We start from the raw sequence: 17250 nt of genomic DNA, 5'->3' as shown, positions 1-17250 counted from the left end.
AGTTTTACACTATATGTAGTCTTTAAAGAAGTTGTCAGAAAACAAGAAAATCAAGTGTGTGAGAAAATGTGGAAAACACCCATGGTTAACCAGGGTCCGAATTACAAAAGCCACAAAAAAAGAACTGAGTGAGGCAACTGCCAGTACAAGGCCTCATGGGTAGTGGGACCTCCTGAAGGTTTAAAGGGGCAGAACGCATTTTCACCTCTCTCAATGCAAGCCTATCAAAGCTGCATTTCTACTTATTTATTATTGCAGGTTTTTCCATAAGTGCTGTAATGAAGTCTGAAAAAAAGATTCGTTTCTAATGCGTTTTAAAGCTTGCAATACAGAAAATCTTTCCTATGAAGGGTTTTCGGAAAGTACTCTGCGACCCAGGGACATGTTGGACTCTTCGATCTTTATGCTGGAGAAGGGACAATTATAGAACACAATGTTGAAGAAGTGTTCTGGTGCCCTTGAACGCAGCAGGGAGTTATGATCATGTTTATGACCATCAATGAAGTCTCACAATGCAGAATATCAAATATTTGGGTAAGTGTACAACACACTTTCTGACAGTGAACAGTTGTCAATGGCCCGACTCTTAAAGTTCTGAAGCACTAAAAAGCGGTAACACCCAACCATCAGCAAGAACTAGTTTCTGCCAAGGGTTTTTGGGGTGACAGGTGAATGGCGCTCTAGCAGGTAACAGTTTAGGGTAAATAGCTAGAAGAACAAAAGCTTATGGTGCCACCAGGTTAAAGGGGAACCCAAAATCTCTAAATATGGAGTGAGCAAAGGCTCATGACCAAACAAACATGTATAGATCCCGGGCACACATGTATACAAATAACAGTTAATATTTTTTTTTTTTTTTAAATTTATAAAGCGCAGCGTATACCCGTGGGTGTCTTGGCGCTATGACTTGACTAATGATCTCAGCTTGAGCATGTGTTTAAATTAAAAAGGGGTTGGCCTGCACAGTTTATTGGTTAAATAACCAGGTTTTTACCAATTTTCTGAATTGGAGCAGGGAGGGTGCCAATTTTATTTCCTTTGGAAGCGTGTTCCAAAGTCTGGCTGCAGAGTTAGTGAAACATCTATCGCCCCATGTGACCGTACTGGTGCGTGGCACTACCAATAGATGTTTCTGTTCAGATCGTAAGGATCTTTCCGGTTGGTAGTAGAGGAGTTTCTGTTTGAGAAATGCTGGTCCAAGACCTTTAAGAGCTTTATATGTGAGACAAAGGGTCTTGAATCGAATACGGTTTTTCACCGTTAGCCAGTGATAATTCCTTATCGCCTGTTTGGTGGACTGAAACTTGGGGATGCCAGCGAGTAGCCTTGCTGCGGCATTTTGGATTAGCTGTAGTTTGGCTACTACCCGTGCTTGAGCATTTACAAACAATCCGTTACAGTAGTCCAATGATGAGAGTACTAAGGAGCTCACCACTGTTTTCCTTGTACTTTCCGGAAGATAGGGTAGGATTTTCCTAATAATCTTAAGCTTATAGAAAGCAGACGACGCAACCTGATTGGCGTGGCTGGCGAAATTGAGGTTGTCGTCGAATAAAATTCCTAAATTCCTCACCTTTTGCACAGGTTCTGGGGGGTCTCCGAGTGGTGTCGGCCACCAGAAGGTGGACCACTGTGGTGAAAGTTTTCCAAAGATCATTACCTCAGTTTTGTCTGAGTTGAGGCGTAAGCAATTCTCAGACATCCATTCCTTGATGGCCATCATACCTTCTTGGAACCTGACGGCTACCTCCTCGCCGTCTTTCTTAATTGCGATCACCAATTGGGTGTCGTCGGCGTATGACGTAAGGCTCATCCGGTAGTTCTTGATTACCCTTGCTAAGTCCGACACATAGATGTTAAAAAGTGTCGGACTTAGGGATGAGCCCTGCGGAACGCCACATGGGAGGGCGAGCTCTGAGGATTGGAATGCTCCCAGGGTCACAGCTTGTGTTCTATTGGACAAGAATGATGTCAAGAGCTCTTTTGCCCTTGAGCGAATGCCCATCTCCTCGACACGGTCAATCAGGACAGCATGATTGACCGTGTCGAAGGCCGCCGAGAGATCCAGCAGGACCAGTATCGCTGTTCCTCCCTGGTCCCTGATGGCTCTGATGTCGTCAGCAGCCTTTATGAGAGCAGTCTCAGTTCCGTGAAGTTTGCGGAACCCAAACTGTGATTCGTCCAGAAGGTTATTTTGTTCGATATATTCAGCTAATTGACTATTCATTGCTTTCTCCACTATTTTGGCCAAGAAAGGCAGGCTGGCGATTGGTCTATAGTTTTTTAGGGTTGTTTTGTCTAGACCAGCTTTTTTGAGAAGGGGTTTCAGTAGAGTGTTTTTTAGCTTATCTGGGAAGATCCCGGATTGGAACATGGCGTTGCAGATGGGAGTTATGATTTCGCTGACTACATCAATTACTGGAATGAAAATTTTAGGGGGGCAAGGATCTAGTGGAGAGCCTGTTTTTACCTGTCTCATGAGGTCTTTTATCTCCTGATTCGTCACGTCCCTGAATCTAGTGAACGAGCAATTCGGATTGTTTCTTAGTTGTTTAGGTTGTATGTTGGAATTTAATGGTGTGGCCGAGAATTCCGAATATATGTCGTTTACTTTTGTAAAAAAGAAACCTGCTAGATTATTGCAGAATTCCTGCGAGTGGGGAGGGCTTAAGTCTACCACTTTTCCTGCCAGGGTCTTAACTACTTCGAACAGTTGTCGACTAGAATTTTTAGATTTGTTAATTTGCTGCTCAAAGTAATTCTTTTTTTCCTCCTGAATCATTTTTTTATAGATGTGTAGTTCATCTTTGTACTTAGTTTTGCTTACATTGTCATATGTCTTACGCCAGGTTCTTTCCTTGTTCCTGCAGATCTGTTTTTGCTTTCTGAGGGTCTCTGAAAACCATGGTGCTGAAGGCACTGTCCTATTTTTCGATATGGTTTTTTGTGGAGCATGTGTTTCCACCGCAGTCCCTACCCAATTATGAAACTGCGCCACTGCTTCAGTGGGGTCTGACTGAATATCCGGGCGAGTATTAGATAAGGACATCCTGAAGGTTTCGTAGTCGATATCCTTCCATACTCTAAATTTATTTTGACATGGCATCTGTTTAGGGGGGTTAGTACGCTTAATCCGTAGCTGAAATAGAATAGCATGGTGATCTGTCCAAGTGAGAGGAAGTATTTTTGATACCTCCAACTCACTAATGTTGGAAAAAATGGCATCCAAAGTGTGTCCAGCATCGTGAGTTGGTGCTTTTATGTGCTGGTTTAGACCCAATGTATGACATTCTGCTAGTAGAGTTTGTGTATCGGCCTCATCGGTTTTTTCTAGATGGAAATTTATGTCTCCTAATGCTATAAAAGAATCCTCAATGGCTAGAGGTTCAAAGCAGTATTTAATTCTGAAGTCGACACCAGTGGTTTTCTAAGTGCTCGTTTATGTAGAAATGTTCACGGCTGGCGTTTTTGTGTTTTTTCTCATGAACATTTCTACATAAACGAGCACTTAGAAAACCAACGGTGTCGACTTCAGAATTAAATACTGCTTTGTATTAACTGTTGTTTGTATACATACAACAAGAAGCTACCCCTCTCCAACATAAACTACAGGATAGAGGGTACCCAACCAGACTCATCCGTAATTCCCACAAACAAGCCTTAAATAATCCAAGGGAGAGTCTTCTTGAAACACACCCCAAAGTATCAGATTAACTCATAACTTGCGTAACTTGCTTCACCAAGAACTCAACGTACATTAAGAAAACTAAATAAACATTGGAATATTGTCAACTCTGGTGGCTTAGATATTCCTCGCCCTCGTTTTGCTTTCAAGCTCACTGCTAATTTGAAGTATGCGTTGATACACACACAGCCTAAAAAACAGAACCTGAACAACCAGAACATCCTTTGGGGCCTCCCCCCGGTAGTGGGTCACTTTCCATGTGGTGGCTGCGTAGTGTGCCCACAAACAGTACAATGTAAGGAAGTCAGACTGACCGATACTTTTGTTTGGCACCTTCAGAGACACACTAACTGTAATAGCACCAAGTGTATCTACATGCTCACTTGTCCCTGTGGAAAACTACATAGGGATGACGATGAGACAAGTCAAACTCAGGATTATGGAGCAAAAGAGCAACATCAGATGCTCCAAAACACACACGAGACTGTACAAACACTATTTACAACATGGCCACTCAGCCGACAGTGTCACATGGCTGGTATTAGAGTCCCATCCGGCCATTACTAAACCGGCATTATTCAGGATCGAACAGAGATGGGTCCACCGACTTAATCTTGATTCCATGGGGTTAAATGATTCGGTCCCCTTGGCACGGTAGACTTCTTGAGGGCATTGACCAATTGATAAGAAACATCCCCCCTCTATTTTCTGCAGCGTGGACTCCCATCCACTATGCTGACTGCACAATTCAACATGTGGGCTTACTGATTATGAATAGACCAACTGACTGCACAATCCTCCATGTGGGAGTAATTATTACGAATAGACAACCTGTCCCACTGGTATTTAACTTAGAATTGTCTGCCTATCGGCACTTCTCATTGGGATCATACCACGTCAACATTCCCATACACTGACCTAACAGTCACCATAACTCTATTTTTGAGAATGCCAGTACTATAAATCCCCTTCCTGGACACCTATTCCAGTTTCATTATCCACCTGCACTATCTTTGATAGTTTTCGCTCCCAAGATGGCCGCTGCATTGACCCGTTTGTTTCTCTGGCTCAACATTGATGTAGTGTTCACATTGTGTGCCTGGACCGGCGCATGTGCGGTCCCCGATGAGCGACGCCACGCCCCCGACAACACTGACTCGACGGACTAGCGATGGCTCATAAACCCGGGCTCGCCACCAGCTGCTCTGCGCCCTGACCAGGCGCTGTTCGTGGGGGTAGGTTACTCGGCTTGGACCGCGCGCCATCCGTGGTGATGGATTTCCACACGGGCAGGAACTGCTGGAGTCTCCCCCCGACCGGTGTTGCGTGGTCGGGGGGCAGTGACAAGGCGTCACTGTTTGTTGGCGGTGGAGGACCTGGAGCTGTTGTTGCCACGTCCTCTGCCCTTGGCGTTGTTGCCGCGGTATCCACCTCGACCCTTGTTGGTATAAGAAGTCTGGGTGTTGCTTTTGTAGAACTGCGCTGACTGCGAAAGTTGATCCCTTGAGGTGCCTCTAGTATTGGAGCGACGAAAGGACCCACTCCGAAACTGCTGGGATTGCAAGGCACCCATCGATTTTGCAGTGTCGGTGTCCTTCTTCATCTTCTCAAGGGTGGTATCAACCTCAGGGCCAAACAGGTGTTCTGGGTTGACCGTTTGGTTCAAGATGGTAGTTTGAATGTCCGGCTTGAACCCAGATATCCTCAGCCATGCATGTCTACGAAGCATAAGGCTAGTGTTAATTGCGCGTGCGGCGGTGTCAGCCACGTCCAGAGCGCACTTTATGGAAGCATTGGAGATAAGCTTCCCCTCTTGTATCAACATTTCAGCCGCTTCTTTATATTGATCGGGCAAATGCTGTAAAAGGGTCTCTAGAGTATCATAGTGTGCCCTGTCATAACGCGCCAGGAGCGCCTGCGTGTTGGAGATGCGCCATATATTGGCTGCCTGGGCTGCCACCATCTTCCCCGAAGCCTCAAAGACTTTTGATTTCTTGTGTGGGGGAGGAGCATCACCCGTAGTCTGCGAGTTGGCTCTTTTCCGGGCATTGGAGACAACCAGGGTGTCCAGAGGCAACTGTCCCTTAATATAAGTTGGATCTGTGGGCGCCGCCTTGTACTTTTTGTCGATTTGTGGGTTGTTGACCCTCGCCCTGGTGGGTTCTTTGAACACCTCAGCCGCGTGCTTCAAAACACCCTTCAGCATTGGCAGAGTTTTTACAGTCTTTTCAGAGACAGAAAAGGTGTCAAATAGGAAGTCGACGTCCACCGGGTCAGCAAGCAGCTCAACGTTGTGATTGGCCGCTGCCCTCTCAATGAGGGCATTGAAAGCTGCAGAGTCCTCAGTGGGGGAAGTTTTGGCTGAGAAAAGCTGAGGGTCCTGTCCAAAATGCGGGTCCCCAGGATCGCCACCAGCAGACCAGGGTTCAGTCATATCCTCTGGGTCTGTGTAGACGGGATAGCTGTACTCATCTTCGTCGTCACCTTCACCTGCGTCGACATTGGTATGAGTGGGCGAGAGTTCGTGAGCCTGTGGTGAAATGGGCTCCATCAAGGCAGGAGTACTAGCAGAGTCCATCTTCCGTTTGAGTGGGATCTTATACGACTCCAATTGGGGCTCAGGGGTGATTTTCCTCTTCAGGAGGGAAAGTCTGCCCGTTTCGGTGTCGATGAAATGCTCCTGACGCTCCTCCTCTGCAAGTGGTCGATGACGTGAGCCGAGGACCACCAACGACGGCGTCGAAGACACCTTTTCGGGCACGCCGGCCCCCGGTTTAGCAGCGAAAGCCTTCGGCGCCGTTTTAGGCAGCAAGGTGAAAAGGATCGGCGTGGGCGCCTTACCGGTTTCTCCAGAGGCTTGGCTGGCGCAGGGTCCTTCGGCTCGACTGCTGCGACGCCCTCCCTAATTCGCTGTAGGGACTCCGTAACCTTTTTAGTGAACCCGGCGGATGGACGCGCCGGTTCGACAGAGTCTTTAGCGGCTGGTTTCGGAGTGGAGACCGAGGATGTGCCCTTCGGAGTCGACGCACTCGGCGCAGCTCCCTTGGTCTTGTGGTGTGGAAGCGAGGCAGAGAGGGACTTCGGGTCGTCCGGCCGCTTCTTCAGGTCGAGAATAGACTTCTTGGGGTCGTCAACCGTTTTTTTGTGATCGAGTCGACCCTTGCTGGCGTCGACCGCCTTCGGCGCTGATGCGGCTGCGTTCGACCCCTTAACCTTCGGCTTCGATGTAGTAGCCTTCGGGTCGGCCATTTTGACGTGGCTCTTAGGATCGACGGCCATCTTCGATTTCTTCGGCGCCGAGGCCTCCGAAGTCTTCGATCCGACCAGCGCGATGCCCACTTTCGGTTTCGATATCTCTGGCGTCGAGACCGTAGGTTTCACTTTCGGTTTCTGTGGTACCGGGAGTGAATCGGTATCAATGTCCGTGGCCGGGCCAGGAGGCGGAGCCGAGGAAGTTACAATAAGGTCTCGGGTAAGGCCCGAAGGCGATCCCTCGACCTGGGCCTTATGAATTTGGACGGCCCCGGAGTCAGTTTGAGGAAGCTCCTCGTCCGAGCTATCCTCCACGGTGGCAAGGGCCCCGTCGTCGTCCCCTACCTCCTCGACGACTTCACCGAAATCCTCGGTCTCTGCGTCGTAGTCGTCCTCGACCTCCGACGCGGGGTTAGATTCCGTGATGTCCTGGATATCGTCGTCCTCGACATCCCCAGCATCGAAAATGTCCGTAGGCGGTGGTGCAGATTGCTGGGCCTCCAGGCGCGCAGCTCGACGGAGCTTGAGTGTTTTTTTGGACCGGAACCTGGAACAGGCCATACACTTGGCCTCATCGTGGTCCGGCGACAAGCACTTATTGCACACCGGGTGGACATCGATATGTGGGTACTTTGAGGCACACACCGGACATCGTTTGAATGGACTTCGTTCCATGATGGGTGTTGAAGAGTCTGGAGCGTCGACTAGGCCCTTCCGCGCCGAAAGCACGCGGAAGAACAATGTCGGTTCGGAGCCGAGGAAAGTTACGAAGCCGAACGGAAGACAATACTGACGCAAGTCCTAAAGACCTTTTGGTCTTAAGCAAAGTAAAGTTAATTTCTATCGATTCCGGCAGGAGGGAACCAAAGACATCCGAACCCAATGGCGGAAAAAAACAATCTGGGGATGGAGTCGATGCCCATGCGCACTGTAGTCCAGGGGAGGAGCCACCTATCTCGTGATACTTCGAAGACTCTTCCAGGACAACAATGTGCAATCATCCGGACCCAACACTAGGCGGCGATCTATGCACAGATATGAATTCAGCAGCCCACATGCCTCGAACATAGGGTTACCTTTGTGGTGTGGTGCAAAAACAACAAAGAGTTGCTTAGTCTTCCTAAAATCTTTGGTCCTATCGATGTAATACATCAGGGCCCTTTTGACGTCAAGGGTGTGGAGCATTCTCTCCGCCAATGACTCAGGATTTTGGAAGAAAACAGGCAACTCAATAGTCTGGTTGATATGGAATTGAGACACGACCTTAGGAAGGAAGTTAGGGTTAGTGCGAAGCACTACCCTGTTAGAATGAATTTGAATAAATGGCTCTTGGATAGTGAGGACTTGCAGTTCACTAACTCGCCGTAGCGATGTAATCGCTATGAGGAAAGCCACTTTCCACGTCAAGAATTGAATCTCGCAGGAATGCAGTGGTTCAAAGTGAGGACCCATCAGCCGGGTGAGGACCACATTGAGGTTCCACTCCGGAGCTGGTGGAGCCGCGGAGGAACGACTCGTTTGAGCCCTTCTAGAAAGGCCTTAATGGCAGGCACTCTGAAGAGTGAGAGGTGATGCCTATTCTGGAGATAAGCGGCCATCGCAGATAGATGTATGCGAATGAAAGTATAGGCCAGATTATATTTGTACAGATGGAAAAGGTAACAGATGATATTCTGAATAGACGCATCTAGCGGGTTAATGTTGTGGTCTGCACAATAAATGACAAACCGCTTCCATTTCGCCGCATAGCATGCTCTGGTGGTTGCCTTCCTTGCCTCCGGAATGATGTCCATACAGTCAGAAGGTAAGTGCAGGTAGCCAAACTCTAAGACTTCAGGAGCCAGATCGCCAGGTTGAGCTGTTGCGGATCTGGATGCTGAATGTCGCCATCGCTCTGCGTCAGAAGGCTGGGTGTGAGACGTAGCCTTTGATGCGGTACCACGAACAGGTCTAGAAACGTGGTGTACCATGGTTGGCGAGCCCACGTTGGAGCAACCAGGATGAGAGTCATCGAGTGCTGCCTGAGCTTGCGTGCCACCAGCGGTATCAGAGGTGCTGGGGGAAAAGCGTATGCAAATTTGCCTGACCAGTTCATCCATTTCGCATTGCCCTGCGACTGTGGGTGTGGGAACCTGGCGGCGAAGCTTTGGCATTTTGCATTCTCCCTTGTGGCGAACAGGTCTATCTCTGGATGACCCCACCTCTGGAAGTACGGTTGGAGTACTGATGGATGTATCTCCAACTCGTGCATGTCGACGACCGGATCGAGATGGAAAGTATTATCGAGTCAAGGGTTACCGAACGAGAACAATACCGTCGAGGTAGAAGGCCTTTTGGCCTTAGGAAGTTGAAAAGTTTTGGTTCCGAAGTTGGAGTTGAGGAATAGCATACGACCCCAATGGCGGAAAAAAACAATCTGAAGATGGAGAAGATGCCCATGCGCACTGTAGTCCAGGGGAGGAGTCACCTATTTCGCGATACTTCGAAGACTTTCAGGACAACAAGGTGCAAACATCCGGACCCAACACTAGGCGGCGATCTATGCTAAAATATGAATTCAGCAGCCCACATGCCTCGAACCTGGCTTTTCAATTAACCAACCTACCATAGGCAGGGATGGGCACACACACCTGCACTGCACCAGGATACCCTTGTGGGTGATTAAGCAACCTACCATAGGCAGAGATGGGCACACACACCAGCACTGCATCAGGATACCCTTGTGGGTGATTAACCAACCTACCATAGGCAGAGATGGGCACACACACCTGCACTGCACCAGGATACCCTTGTGGGTGATTAACCAACCTACCATAGGCAGAGATGGGCACACACACCAGCACTGCATCAGGATACCCTTGTGGGTGGTAGTGTGTTTTACAAACAAAAATAACACAATAAGTATAAAACTTTCAATTGCTAATTATCAAGCAAAATATGATAGACTATGTCCCTATATTTTGCGTATACACAGACAATTGTAGCTGTTAACAAAACTGTGTAGAGAACTCCATATTCTCTCATTCCCCTAGGGACAGCGATAAACCTGAGGCATCCTCGAAGCGGCTCTAACTCGGTACTATAGATTTGTTTGCTAACTTGAAATCACCAATCACATACTACACTGTTCTGAAAGCCTGAGACATGCTACAATACAAACACTAACAACTCTTGATTATTGCTATAAATTTGAATAAATAAAAAGCAAAGTATTTCTGGCTAAGAAAAGCAGACAAAAGAGGCATACCCACATCACACTCTTAACATGTTTAACAAAAGTAATCTTGGGGACATGACTTTGTGAATGGGGCCCTAATTCATCTGGCAAAGGAAAATGGCAAACACATATTCTGCAAATGGCATGGCCATCTAGTACAGGTATGTGAAGCTAGGCTCAGTTAGCGTATGAAAATTGTGATAAGACAGGTGTGCAAACATGTTGGACAACAGTAACTAACCTCATTTGTGTTCCATCGTAACCTCTCTTTGGGCAGCAGGGTACACTTCGGTAAACACTCCAGAAGCTTCTTAGGCAGGAAAACCTTGATGTGATGGTTGTTCTCTATGAAATTAAAAAAAATAAAAAATGGAAATAAACAAACAAGTTACTTATCCTCTGTAACGCTCTTTCTGCTGGATATTCTAACTGCAGATACTGCACCTTTTGAATTATCCCAGGTGCTGGACTGGATAAGCAAGTGCTCCCATGTGCCAGTAGATGGTACAATGGCAGCTGTGTTCTGTCTCTTGAAGTGATGGCGCACAAGAGTATGTAGGCAACACTCCTGAACATGGACATCTGTTTGCTATTTTCACTTTTCTGGACCCTAAGACACACATCAATTTTGCCAGATCATTACAGGATAATGTGAAAAATCTAACTTTGAACCTTTTTATAATCATAAATTTCTCTGCCCAGAACAAAGAGGCGGGAGGGAAGTGAGGAACCTGCAGCTAGAGTATCCACATTATCTAACTTTTATCCATCCGAAAAACAAGTAACTTGTTATTTGGTAAGAAAGCAGACACCAAAGCAGTAGCTCCCAAATGGAGGACGCTCTGAGGAAAGGACTTACCCATGGACGTTCTGCTGTACCAAGCAGTCAGAATGGCTCTCTCTGCGGACCCGAGCTTGAAGATAGTAACTCCTGGTGAAGGCATGAACAGACACCTATGTGAAAGCTGCGCAGATGCACAGCACCAGAAAACTTTCCATTCTCGCCATAGTGGCAGGCTTGGCGAAACAAGCTAAATGGCCCTCTAGGCCAGGAGATAACAGTTTTGTGGACAGGACAAACCATCACAACAAGGTTAATACTCTTTAGACAGGACCTATGAAGAAACTAAGGGCCCTCTTTGGATTCAACTGATGAAGACTCTCTTGCTCCTAACGAGGGTTGCAGCAGAAAGAAAAAAAGCGGGGCTGTGGAAGAAACAGCCACGCACTGCCATGGTTGTTGGAGTACTAATTGGCAATTGTGTGGTCCATTAGGACCTGGACCGATGAATGGCAGAAAAGCTTTCAGGACCAACAGAATGGCATGCAGTTCTTGAAGATTGCAATTGTGTTTCTGCTCCTCCAGATACAAAAGGCCTGTGATTACTACCTGGTCCAGGTGACAGACACACCTCAGAAAGGATGCATCCAGCACTACTGTGAACCCTTGAGGGTAGGTCAGAAAGGCCTCTGTCAGCCACCAATGAAGTTCACAAACTGCCTCATCAGAGGTGCGGATGTTGTCTGAAAGGCAACTCTAGCCCTGAGCCCACTGTAGACCTTGCATATGCTTATACATAGTAAGGACCAGCGCGACGCATAAGACCAGGAGGCAAAGAAGCTTCAGAATCTTCGAGGCCTGTACACAAGAGTGAACCCAAAACATTGGGACCTTAACCTCAAAGCCACCATGTAGGCAGTTGGCTCTTTATATGGTATACCACTAAGAGGTTATATTGTGCAAAGAGTCGAGAGATTACCCAAGAAGTAACAGGGCTCAAAGTAAACCCAAAAAGACAGTTGTTATGCACACAGTGATTAATAAATGACACATAGCTGAAAAAGGAGATCCATACCAATTTTAAGAAAATAAGCTTCTTTCAGCATGTATTTTAAGACCAAGAAATACGTAAAAAGGTAATGCAAATGCTACTTACCAGTATGCATCTGTTCTTGGCATGTAGGGCTGCTGACATTCATATCTGTGCATAGTCCGCCACCTAGTGTTGGGTCCGGATGATTGCACATTGTTGTCCTGGAAGAGTCTTCGAAGTATCACGAGATAGGTGGCTCCTCCCCTGGACTACAGTGCGCATGGGCATCGCCTCCATCCCCAGATTGTTTTTAGCCATAGGCAGAGATGGAGTGAAGAAGTGAGTGATGACCATGCTATGAGCATATGTTTGTATATGAATACATACTGCAGCTGCTACAGGCGCCGGGGAGGAGGGTGGGCGATATGAATGTCAGCAGCCCTACATGCCAAGAACAGATGCATACTGGTAAGTAGCATTTGCAGTTCGAGGCATGTGGGCTGCTGAATTCATATCTGTGCATAGAATACATAGCAGTCCCTCCATTAGCGGCGGCCGCCCGTGCCAGCTGCAGCAGTCTGAAAAAGCGTTTTTAGAACAGCCTGACCAACAGCTGCCTGTTGTTTTGAATGCACGTCTACACAGTAGTGCTTAGTGAAAGTATGAGTGGTAGACCATGTGGCTGCTCTACAGATGTCTTCTAAGGGAATGTTACCTAAGAACGCCATAGAGGCCCCCAACTTCCTAGTGGAGTGGGCCCTCGGTGGTATAGTGAGAGTGCGCTTTGCTTTAGCGTAGCAGATCTGAATGCACTTTACTATCCATCTAGCTATTCCTGCTTTGGAGATTGCGTTTCCCTTGTGTTGAGTGGCAAAAGCAACAAAAAGTTGTTTGGTTTTGCGGAAATCTTTTGTCCTGTCCACATAATACATCAAGGCCCTCTTTACATCAAGAGTGTGGAGCATCCGCTCCGCCAGCGTCTCTGGGTTTTGGAAGAACACCGGCAATTCAATAGTTTGGTTCATGTGGAATTGTGAGACCACTTTGGGCAAGAATTTAGGGTTAGTGCGGAGCACCACCCTGTTGGCATGTACCTGGAAGAAAGGTTCTTGGATGGTGAGCGCCTGCAGTTCGCTAACCCTCCGTAGCGATGTAATTGCTACTAAGAAAGCCACCTTCCAGGTCAGAAACTGCAGTTCGCAAGAGTGTAGTGGCTCAAAGGGGGGACCCATCAGCCTTGTAAGAACCACATTGAGGTTCCATTCAGGAGCTGGTGGAGTCCTCGGTGGAATGACTCTCTTGAGTCCTTCCAGAAAAGCTTTGATAGCAGGGACCTTAAAGAGTGACAGGTGTTGCCTATTTTGGAGGTATGCTGCCATAGCCGACAGGTGAATGCGGATGGAAGAGTAAGCTAGATTACACCGATACAGGTGAAAGAGGTAACATATGATGTTTTGAATGGAAGCGTCTAGCGGGTCAATGCTGTGCTCCACGCAGTAGACGACAAACCTCTTCCATTTAGCCGCATAGCAAGCTCTAGTAGTGGGCTTTCTCGCTTCCCGAATGATGTCCATGCAATCGGGAGGAAGATTGAGGTAGCCAAACTCTAGGACTTCAGGAGCCAGATCGCCAGGTTGAGCTGTTGCGGATCTGGGTGCTGAATGTCGCCATGGCTCTGCGTCAGAAGGCTGGGAGTGAGATGAAGCCTCTGATGCGGTACCACGGAGAGTTCCAGAAACGTGGTGTACCATGGTTGGCGAGCCCACGTTGGAGCAACCAGGATGAGAGTCATCGAGTGCTGCCTGAGCTTGCGCGCCACCAGCGGTATCAGAGGTGCTGGGGGAAAAGCGTACGCAAATCTGCCTGACCAGTTCATCCACATCGCATTGCCCTGTGATTGGGGGTGTGGGAACCTGGCGGCGAAGCTTTGGCATTTTGCGTTCTCCTTTGTGGCGAACAGGTCTATCTCTGGATGACCCCACCTTTGGAAGTACGGTTGGAGTACTGATGGATGTAACTCCCACTCGTGCATCTGATGGCTGTGTCTGCTGAGCAGATCCGCCATCTGGTTGTCCTTGCCTGGGAGATGTTCTGCCATGAGGAAGATGTTCCTCTGAATGGCCCACTTCCACATGCTCTGAGCCAGATGAGACAACTGTGGAGAGTGTGTTCCCCCCTGCTTCTGGATGTAGTACATGGCCGTCATGTTGTCCGTCCGGATCAACACGACCTTGTTGCACAGATGTACTTTGAACGCCTTTAAGGCCATGAAGATTGCCATCAGTTCCAACACATTGATGTGCATCTTCCTTTGCTGAAGTGTCCATAGCCCCTGCACTGTGTAATGGAGTACATGAGCTCCCCATCCCTGGAGAGAGGCGTCCGTTGTCAGGATGATCTGTGGGACAGGCTCTTGGAATGGTCGGCCCTTGCAAAGGTTTTGTGGATTCCACCAATGCAGAGAGTTGTACGCCCGACCGCTCACCAACACTAGGTCTGTCAGTTGCCCATGAGCCTGAGTCCACTGACGTGCCAGGCACTCCTGAAGCGGACGCATATGTAGTCTCGCGTGCGGGACAATGGAGATGCAGGAGGCCATCATGCCTATCAACTGCATGAACACCCTCGCTGGAAGCGAGGTCTGGGGTCTGAATCGTTGGATCAGCGCCTGGATACCGGCGATTCTCACTGAACTCGGCTGCGCAGTGGCCGCCAGAGTGTCGATTGTCGCGCCCAGATACTGTCGCACGTGGGCGGGCTGGAGATGGGACTTTGGGTAGTTCAGAGAGAATCCCAGATCGTGCAGGAGGTGAATGGTGCGTGACACGTGGTCTACGCACTGCTGTTCCGTCTTTGCCTGAATAAGCCAGTCGTCTAGGTATGGAAAGACATGGACGTGCTGGCGACGGAGATGCGCTGCTACAGTCGCTAGGCATTTGGTGAAAACTCTTGGTGCCGTGGTGACCCCGAACGGCAGGACTCTGAACTGGTAATGCTGGTCTAAGATCTTGAACCTGAGATACTTCCTGTGTGAAGGATGCAGGGGAATATGAAAATAGGCATCCTTCAGATCCAGCGTTGCAAGGAAGTCCCCCCGTTGAAGCAGGGGAAGCACCTGTTGCAATGTGAGCATATGGAAGTGCTCTGAGTTGATGTACCAGTTCAGGGGCCTGAGGTCCAGGATCGGCCTGAGTGATCCGTCCTTTTTGGGAATTAGAAAATACAGGGAGTAAACCCCTGTTCCTTGTTCTTGCAATGGAACGAGCTCTATCGCCCCTTTTTGCAGCATGATTAGTACTTCTTGCTGCAACAAGGTCAAGTGCTCGTCGGACATAGCACGGCCTCTTGGCGGTATGTCCGGTGGAATGGACGTAAGTTCTAGACAGTACCCGTACTGGATAAGAGACCTCACCCACCTGTCCGTGGTGATGGACCTCCACGCCGGCAGGAACTGCTGTAGTCTCCCCCCGACAGGTGTTGTGTGATCGGGGGGAAGTGACAAGACGTCACTGCTTGTTGGAGGCGGTGGACCTGGAGGCATTGTTTCCACGTCCTCTGCCCTTGATATTATTGCCTCTGTAGCCACCCCTGCCCTTGTTGTTGTTATACGAGGACTGGGTGTTACCCTTGTAGTATTGCGTGTTCTGGGGTGCCTGGCCTCTTGAGGTGCCTCTTGAATTGGAGCGGCGAAAAGAACCACCCCGAAACTGCTGACTCTGTAAAGCCCCCATAGACTTGGCAGTTTCGGTATCTTTTTTCATTTTTTCTAGGGAGGCATCCACCTCAGGGCCGAACAGATGGTCAGGATTCACCGTCTGACCCAGTAATGTGGTTTGTATGTCGGGCTTGAACCCAGAAATTCGAAGCCAGGCATGGCGTCTGAGTAGCACGCTTGTATTGATAGCCCTGGAGGCAGTGTCTGCTACATCTAGGGCACATTTGATGGATGCATTAGTAATGAGTTTACCCTCCTGAATGAGCATCTCCCCCGCTTCCTTGTATTGGTCAGGCAAGTGTTGTAGGATGGCCTCTAATGTGTCATAGTGGGCCCTATCATAACGTGCAAGCAGGGCTTGGGTGTTAGAGATCCTCCAGATGTTTGCTGCCTGTGCAGCAATGCGTTTGCCTGATGCCTCAAAGATCTTTGACTCTTTGTCTGGGGGAGGAGCATCACCAGTATTCTGCGAATTCGCCCTCTTCCGAGCGTTGGACACCACCAGGGAGTCCAATGGCAAATGTCCCTTAATATACGTGGGATCCGTGGGCGCCGCCTTATACTTCCTGTCGATGCGAGGATTGACCACCCGTGCCCGGGTGGGCTCCTTGAACACCTCCTGTGCATGCTTCAGCACCCCTTTGAGCATAGGTAGCGTCTTGACTTGTTTTTCGGCTACCGAGAAGGTGTCGACCAAGAAGTCCGCATCCACAGGGTCCGAGTGCAGTTCGACGTCATGGTTCGCTGCAGCCCTCTCAATTAATGCATTAAACGCCGCCGAGTCCTCCGTCGGGGACGTCTTCGTGGCGAAAAGTTGAGTGTCCTGACCTGACTGCAGGTCGTCCGTGTCGCCTCCTGCCGTCCAGGGCACCTGCTCCTCGTCCGGATCCGAGTACGCAGGATAGGTGTACTCGTCGTCCTCCACGTCCACCTCAGGCACTGGGGAATGGGCCGGCGAGCGCTCCACGGCTTGTGGAGAGAGAGGTTCCATCAGAGCCGAAGAGTCCGCAGAGTACCTTTTGCTCTTAAGTGGAATTCTAAAGGGTTCCAATGGCGGCTCCGAGGTAATCTTACGTTTGAGGAGCGACAATTTTCCGGTGTTGGCGTCGATTGTCACCTCCCGACGTTCCTCCACCGCGAGCGGTTGGAGCCGAAGCTTCGATACCACCAAGGCAGCTTTCGGCGTCAATACTTCCTGAGAATGTCCGCTCTGCTTAGGCGCGAAGGCCTTCGGCGCAGACTTGGGAGGAAGGGTAAAACGGATGGGCGTCTGTTCCTTGGCAGACTTCGGCGTGGGCCTAGGCACGACAGTGTCCTGGCTGGGAACCACAGTGGACTGTTGTATCCGCTTCAAGGATTCTCCCACCTTCTTAGTAAGGGATGCCGAGGGCTGAACTGTCTCGAGCGACTCTTCGTCTCCGAGAGTCCGGTCGCCGGCAGGCCTCTTCTTCGGTGCCGACGCCCCCTGGCCTGTCGCACCGTCGGCGTGACGCTTCTTCGAAGCCGTCTTCGGGGCCGCGACCCCTCTCGGTGCCGACGCAGCCGCGTCGGAAGTCTTCACCTTCGG

General features: G+C 49.2%; 1 protein-coding gene across 4 annotated transcripts in view; it reads right to left on the bottom strand.

The window, feature by feature from the left end:
- CAMTA2 (calmodulin binding transcription activator 2) overlaps positions 1-17250 on the bottom strand; it is an 897177-nt gene that overhangs the window by 703514 nt on the left and 176413 nt on the right. For all 4 annotated transcript variants that reach the window (XM_086946206.1, XM_086946207.1, XM_086946208.1 and 1 more), the window contains exon 3: positions 10396-10499. In XM_086946206.1, coding sequence (XP_086802332.1) covers positions 10396-10499 — 104 coding nt within the window. The remainder of the gene's footprint in view (positions 1-10395; positions 10500-17250) is intronic.

The sequence above is a fragment of the Lissotriton vulgaris genome, chromosome 12, assembly GCF_964263255.1.
Source record: "Lissotriton vulgaris chromosome 12, aLisVul1.2, whole genome shotgun sequence".
NCBI lineage: Eukaryota > Metazoa > Chordata > Amphibia > Caudata > Salamandridae > Lissotriton > Lissotriton vulgaris.
The sequence above is the reverse complement of the archived record's forward strand: the minus strand, read 5'-3'. Positions and strand labels throughout refer to the sequence as shown.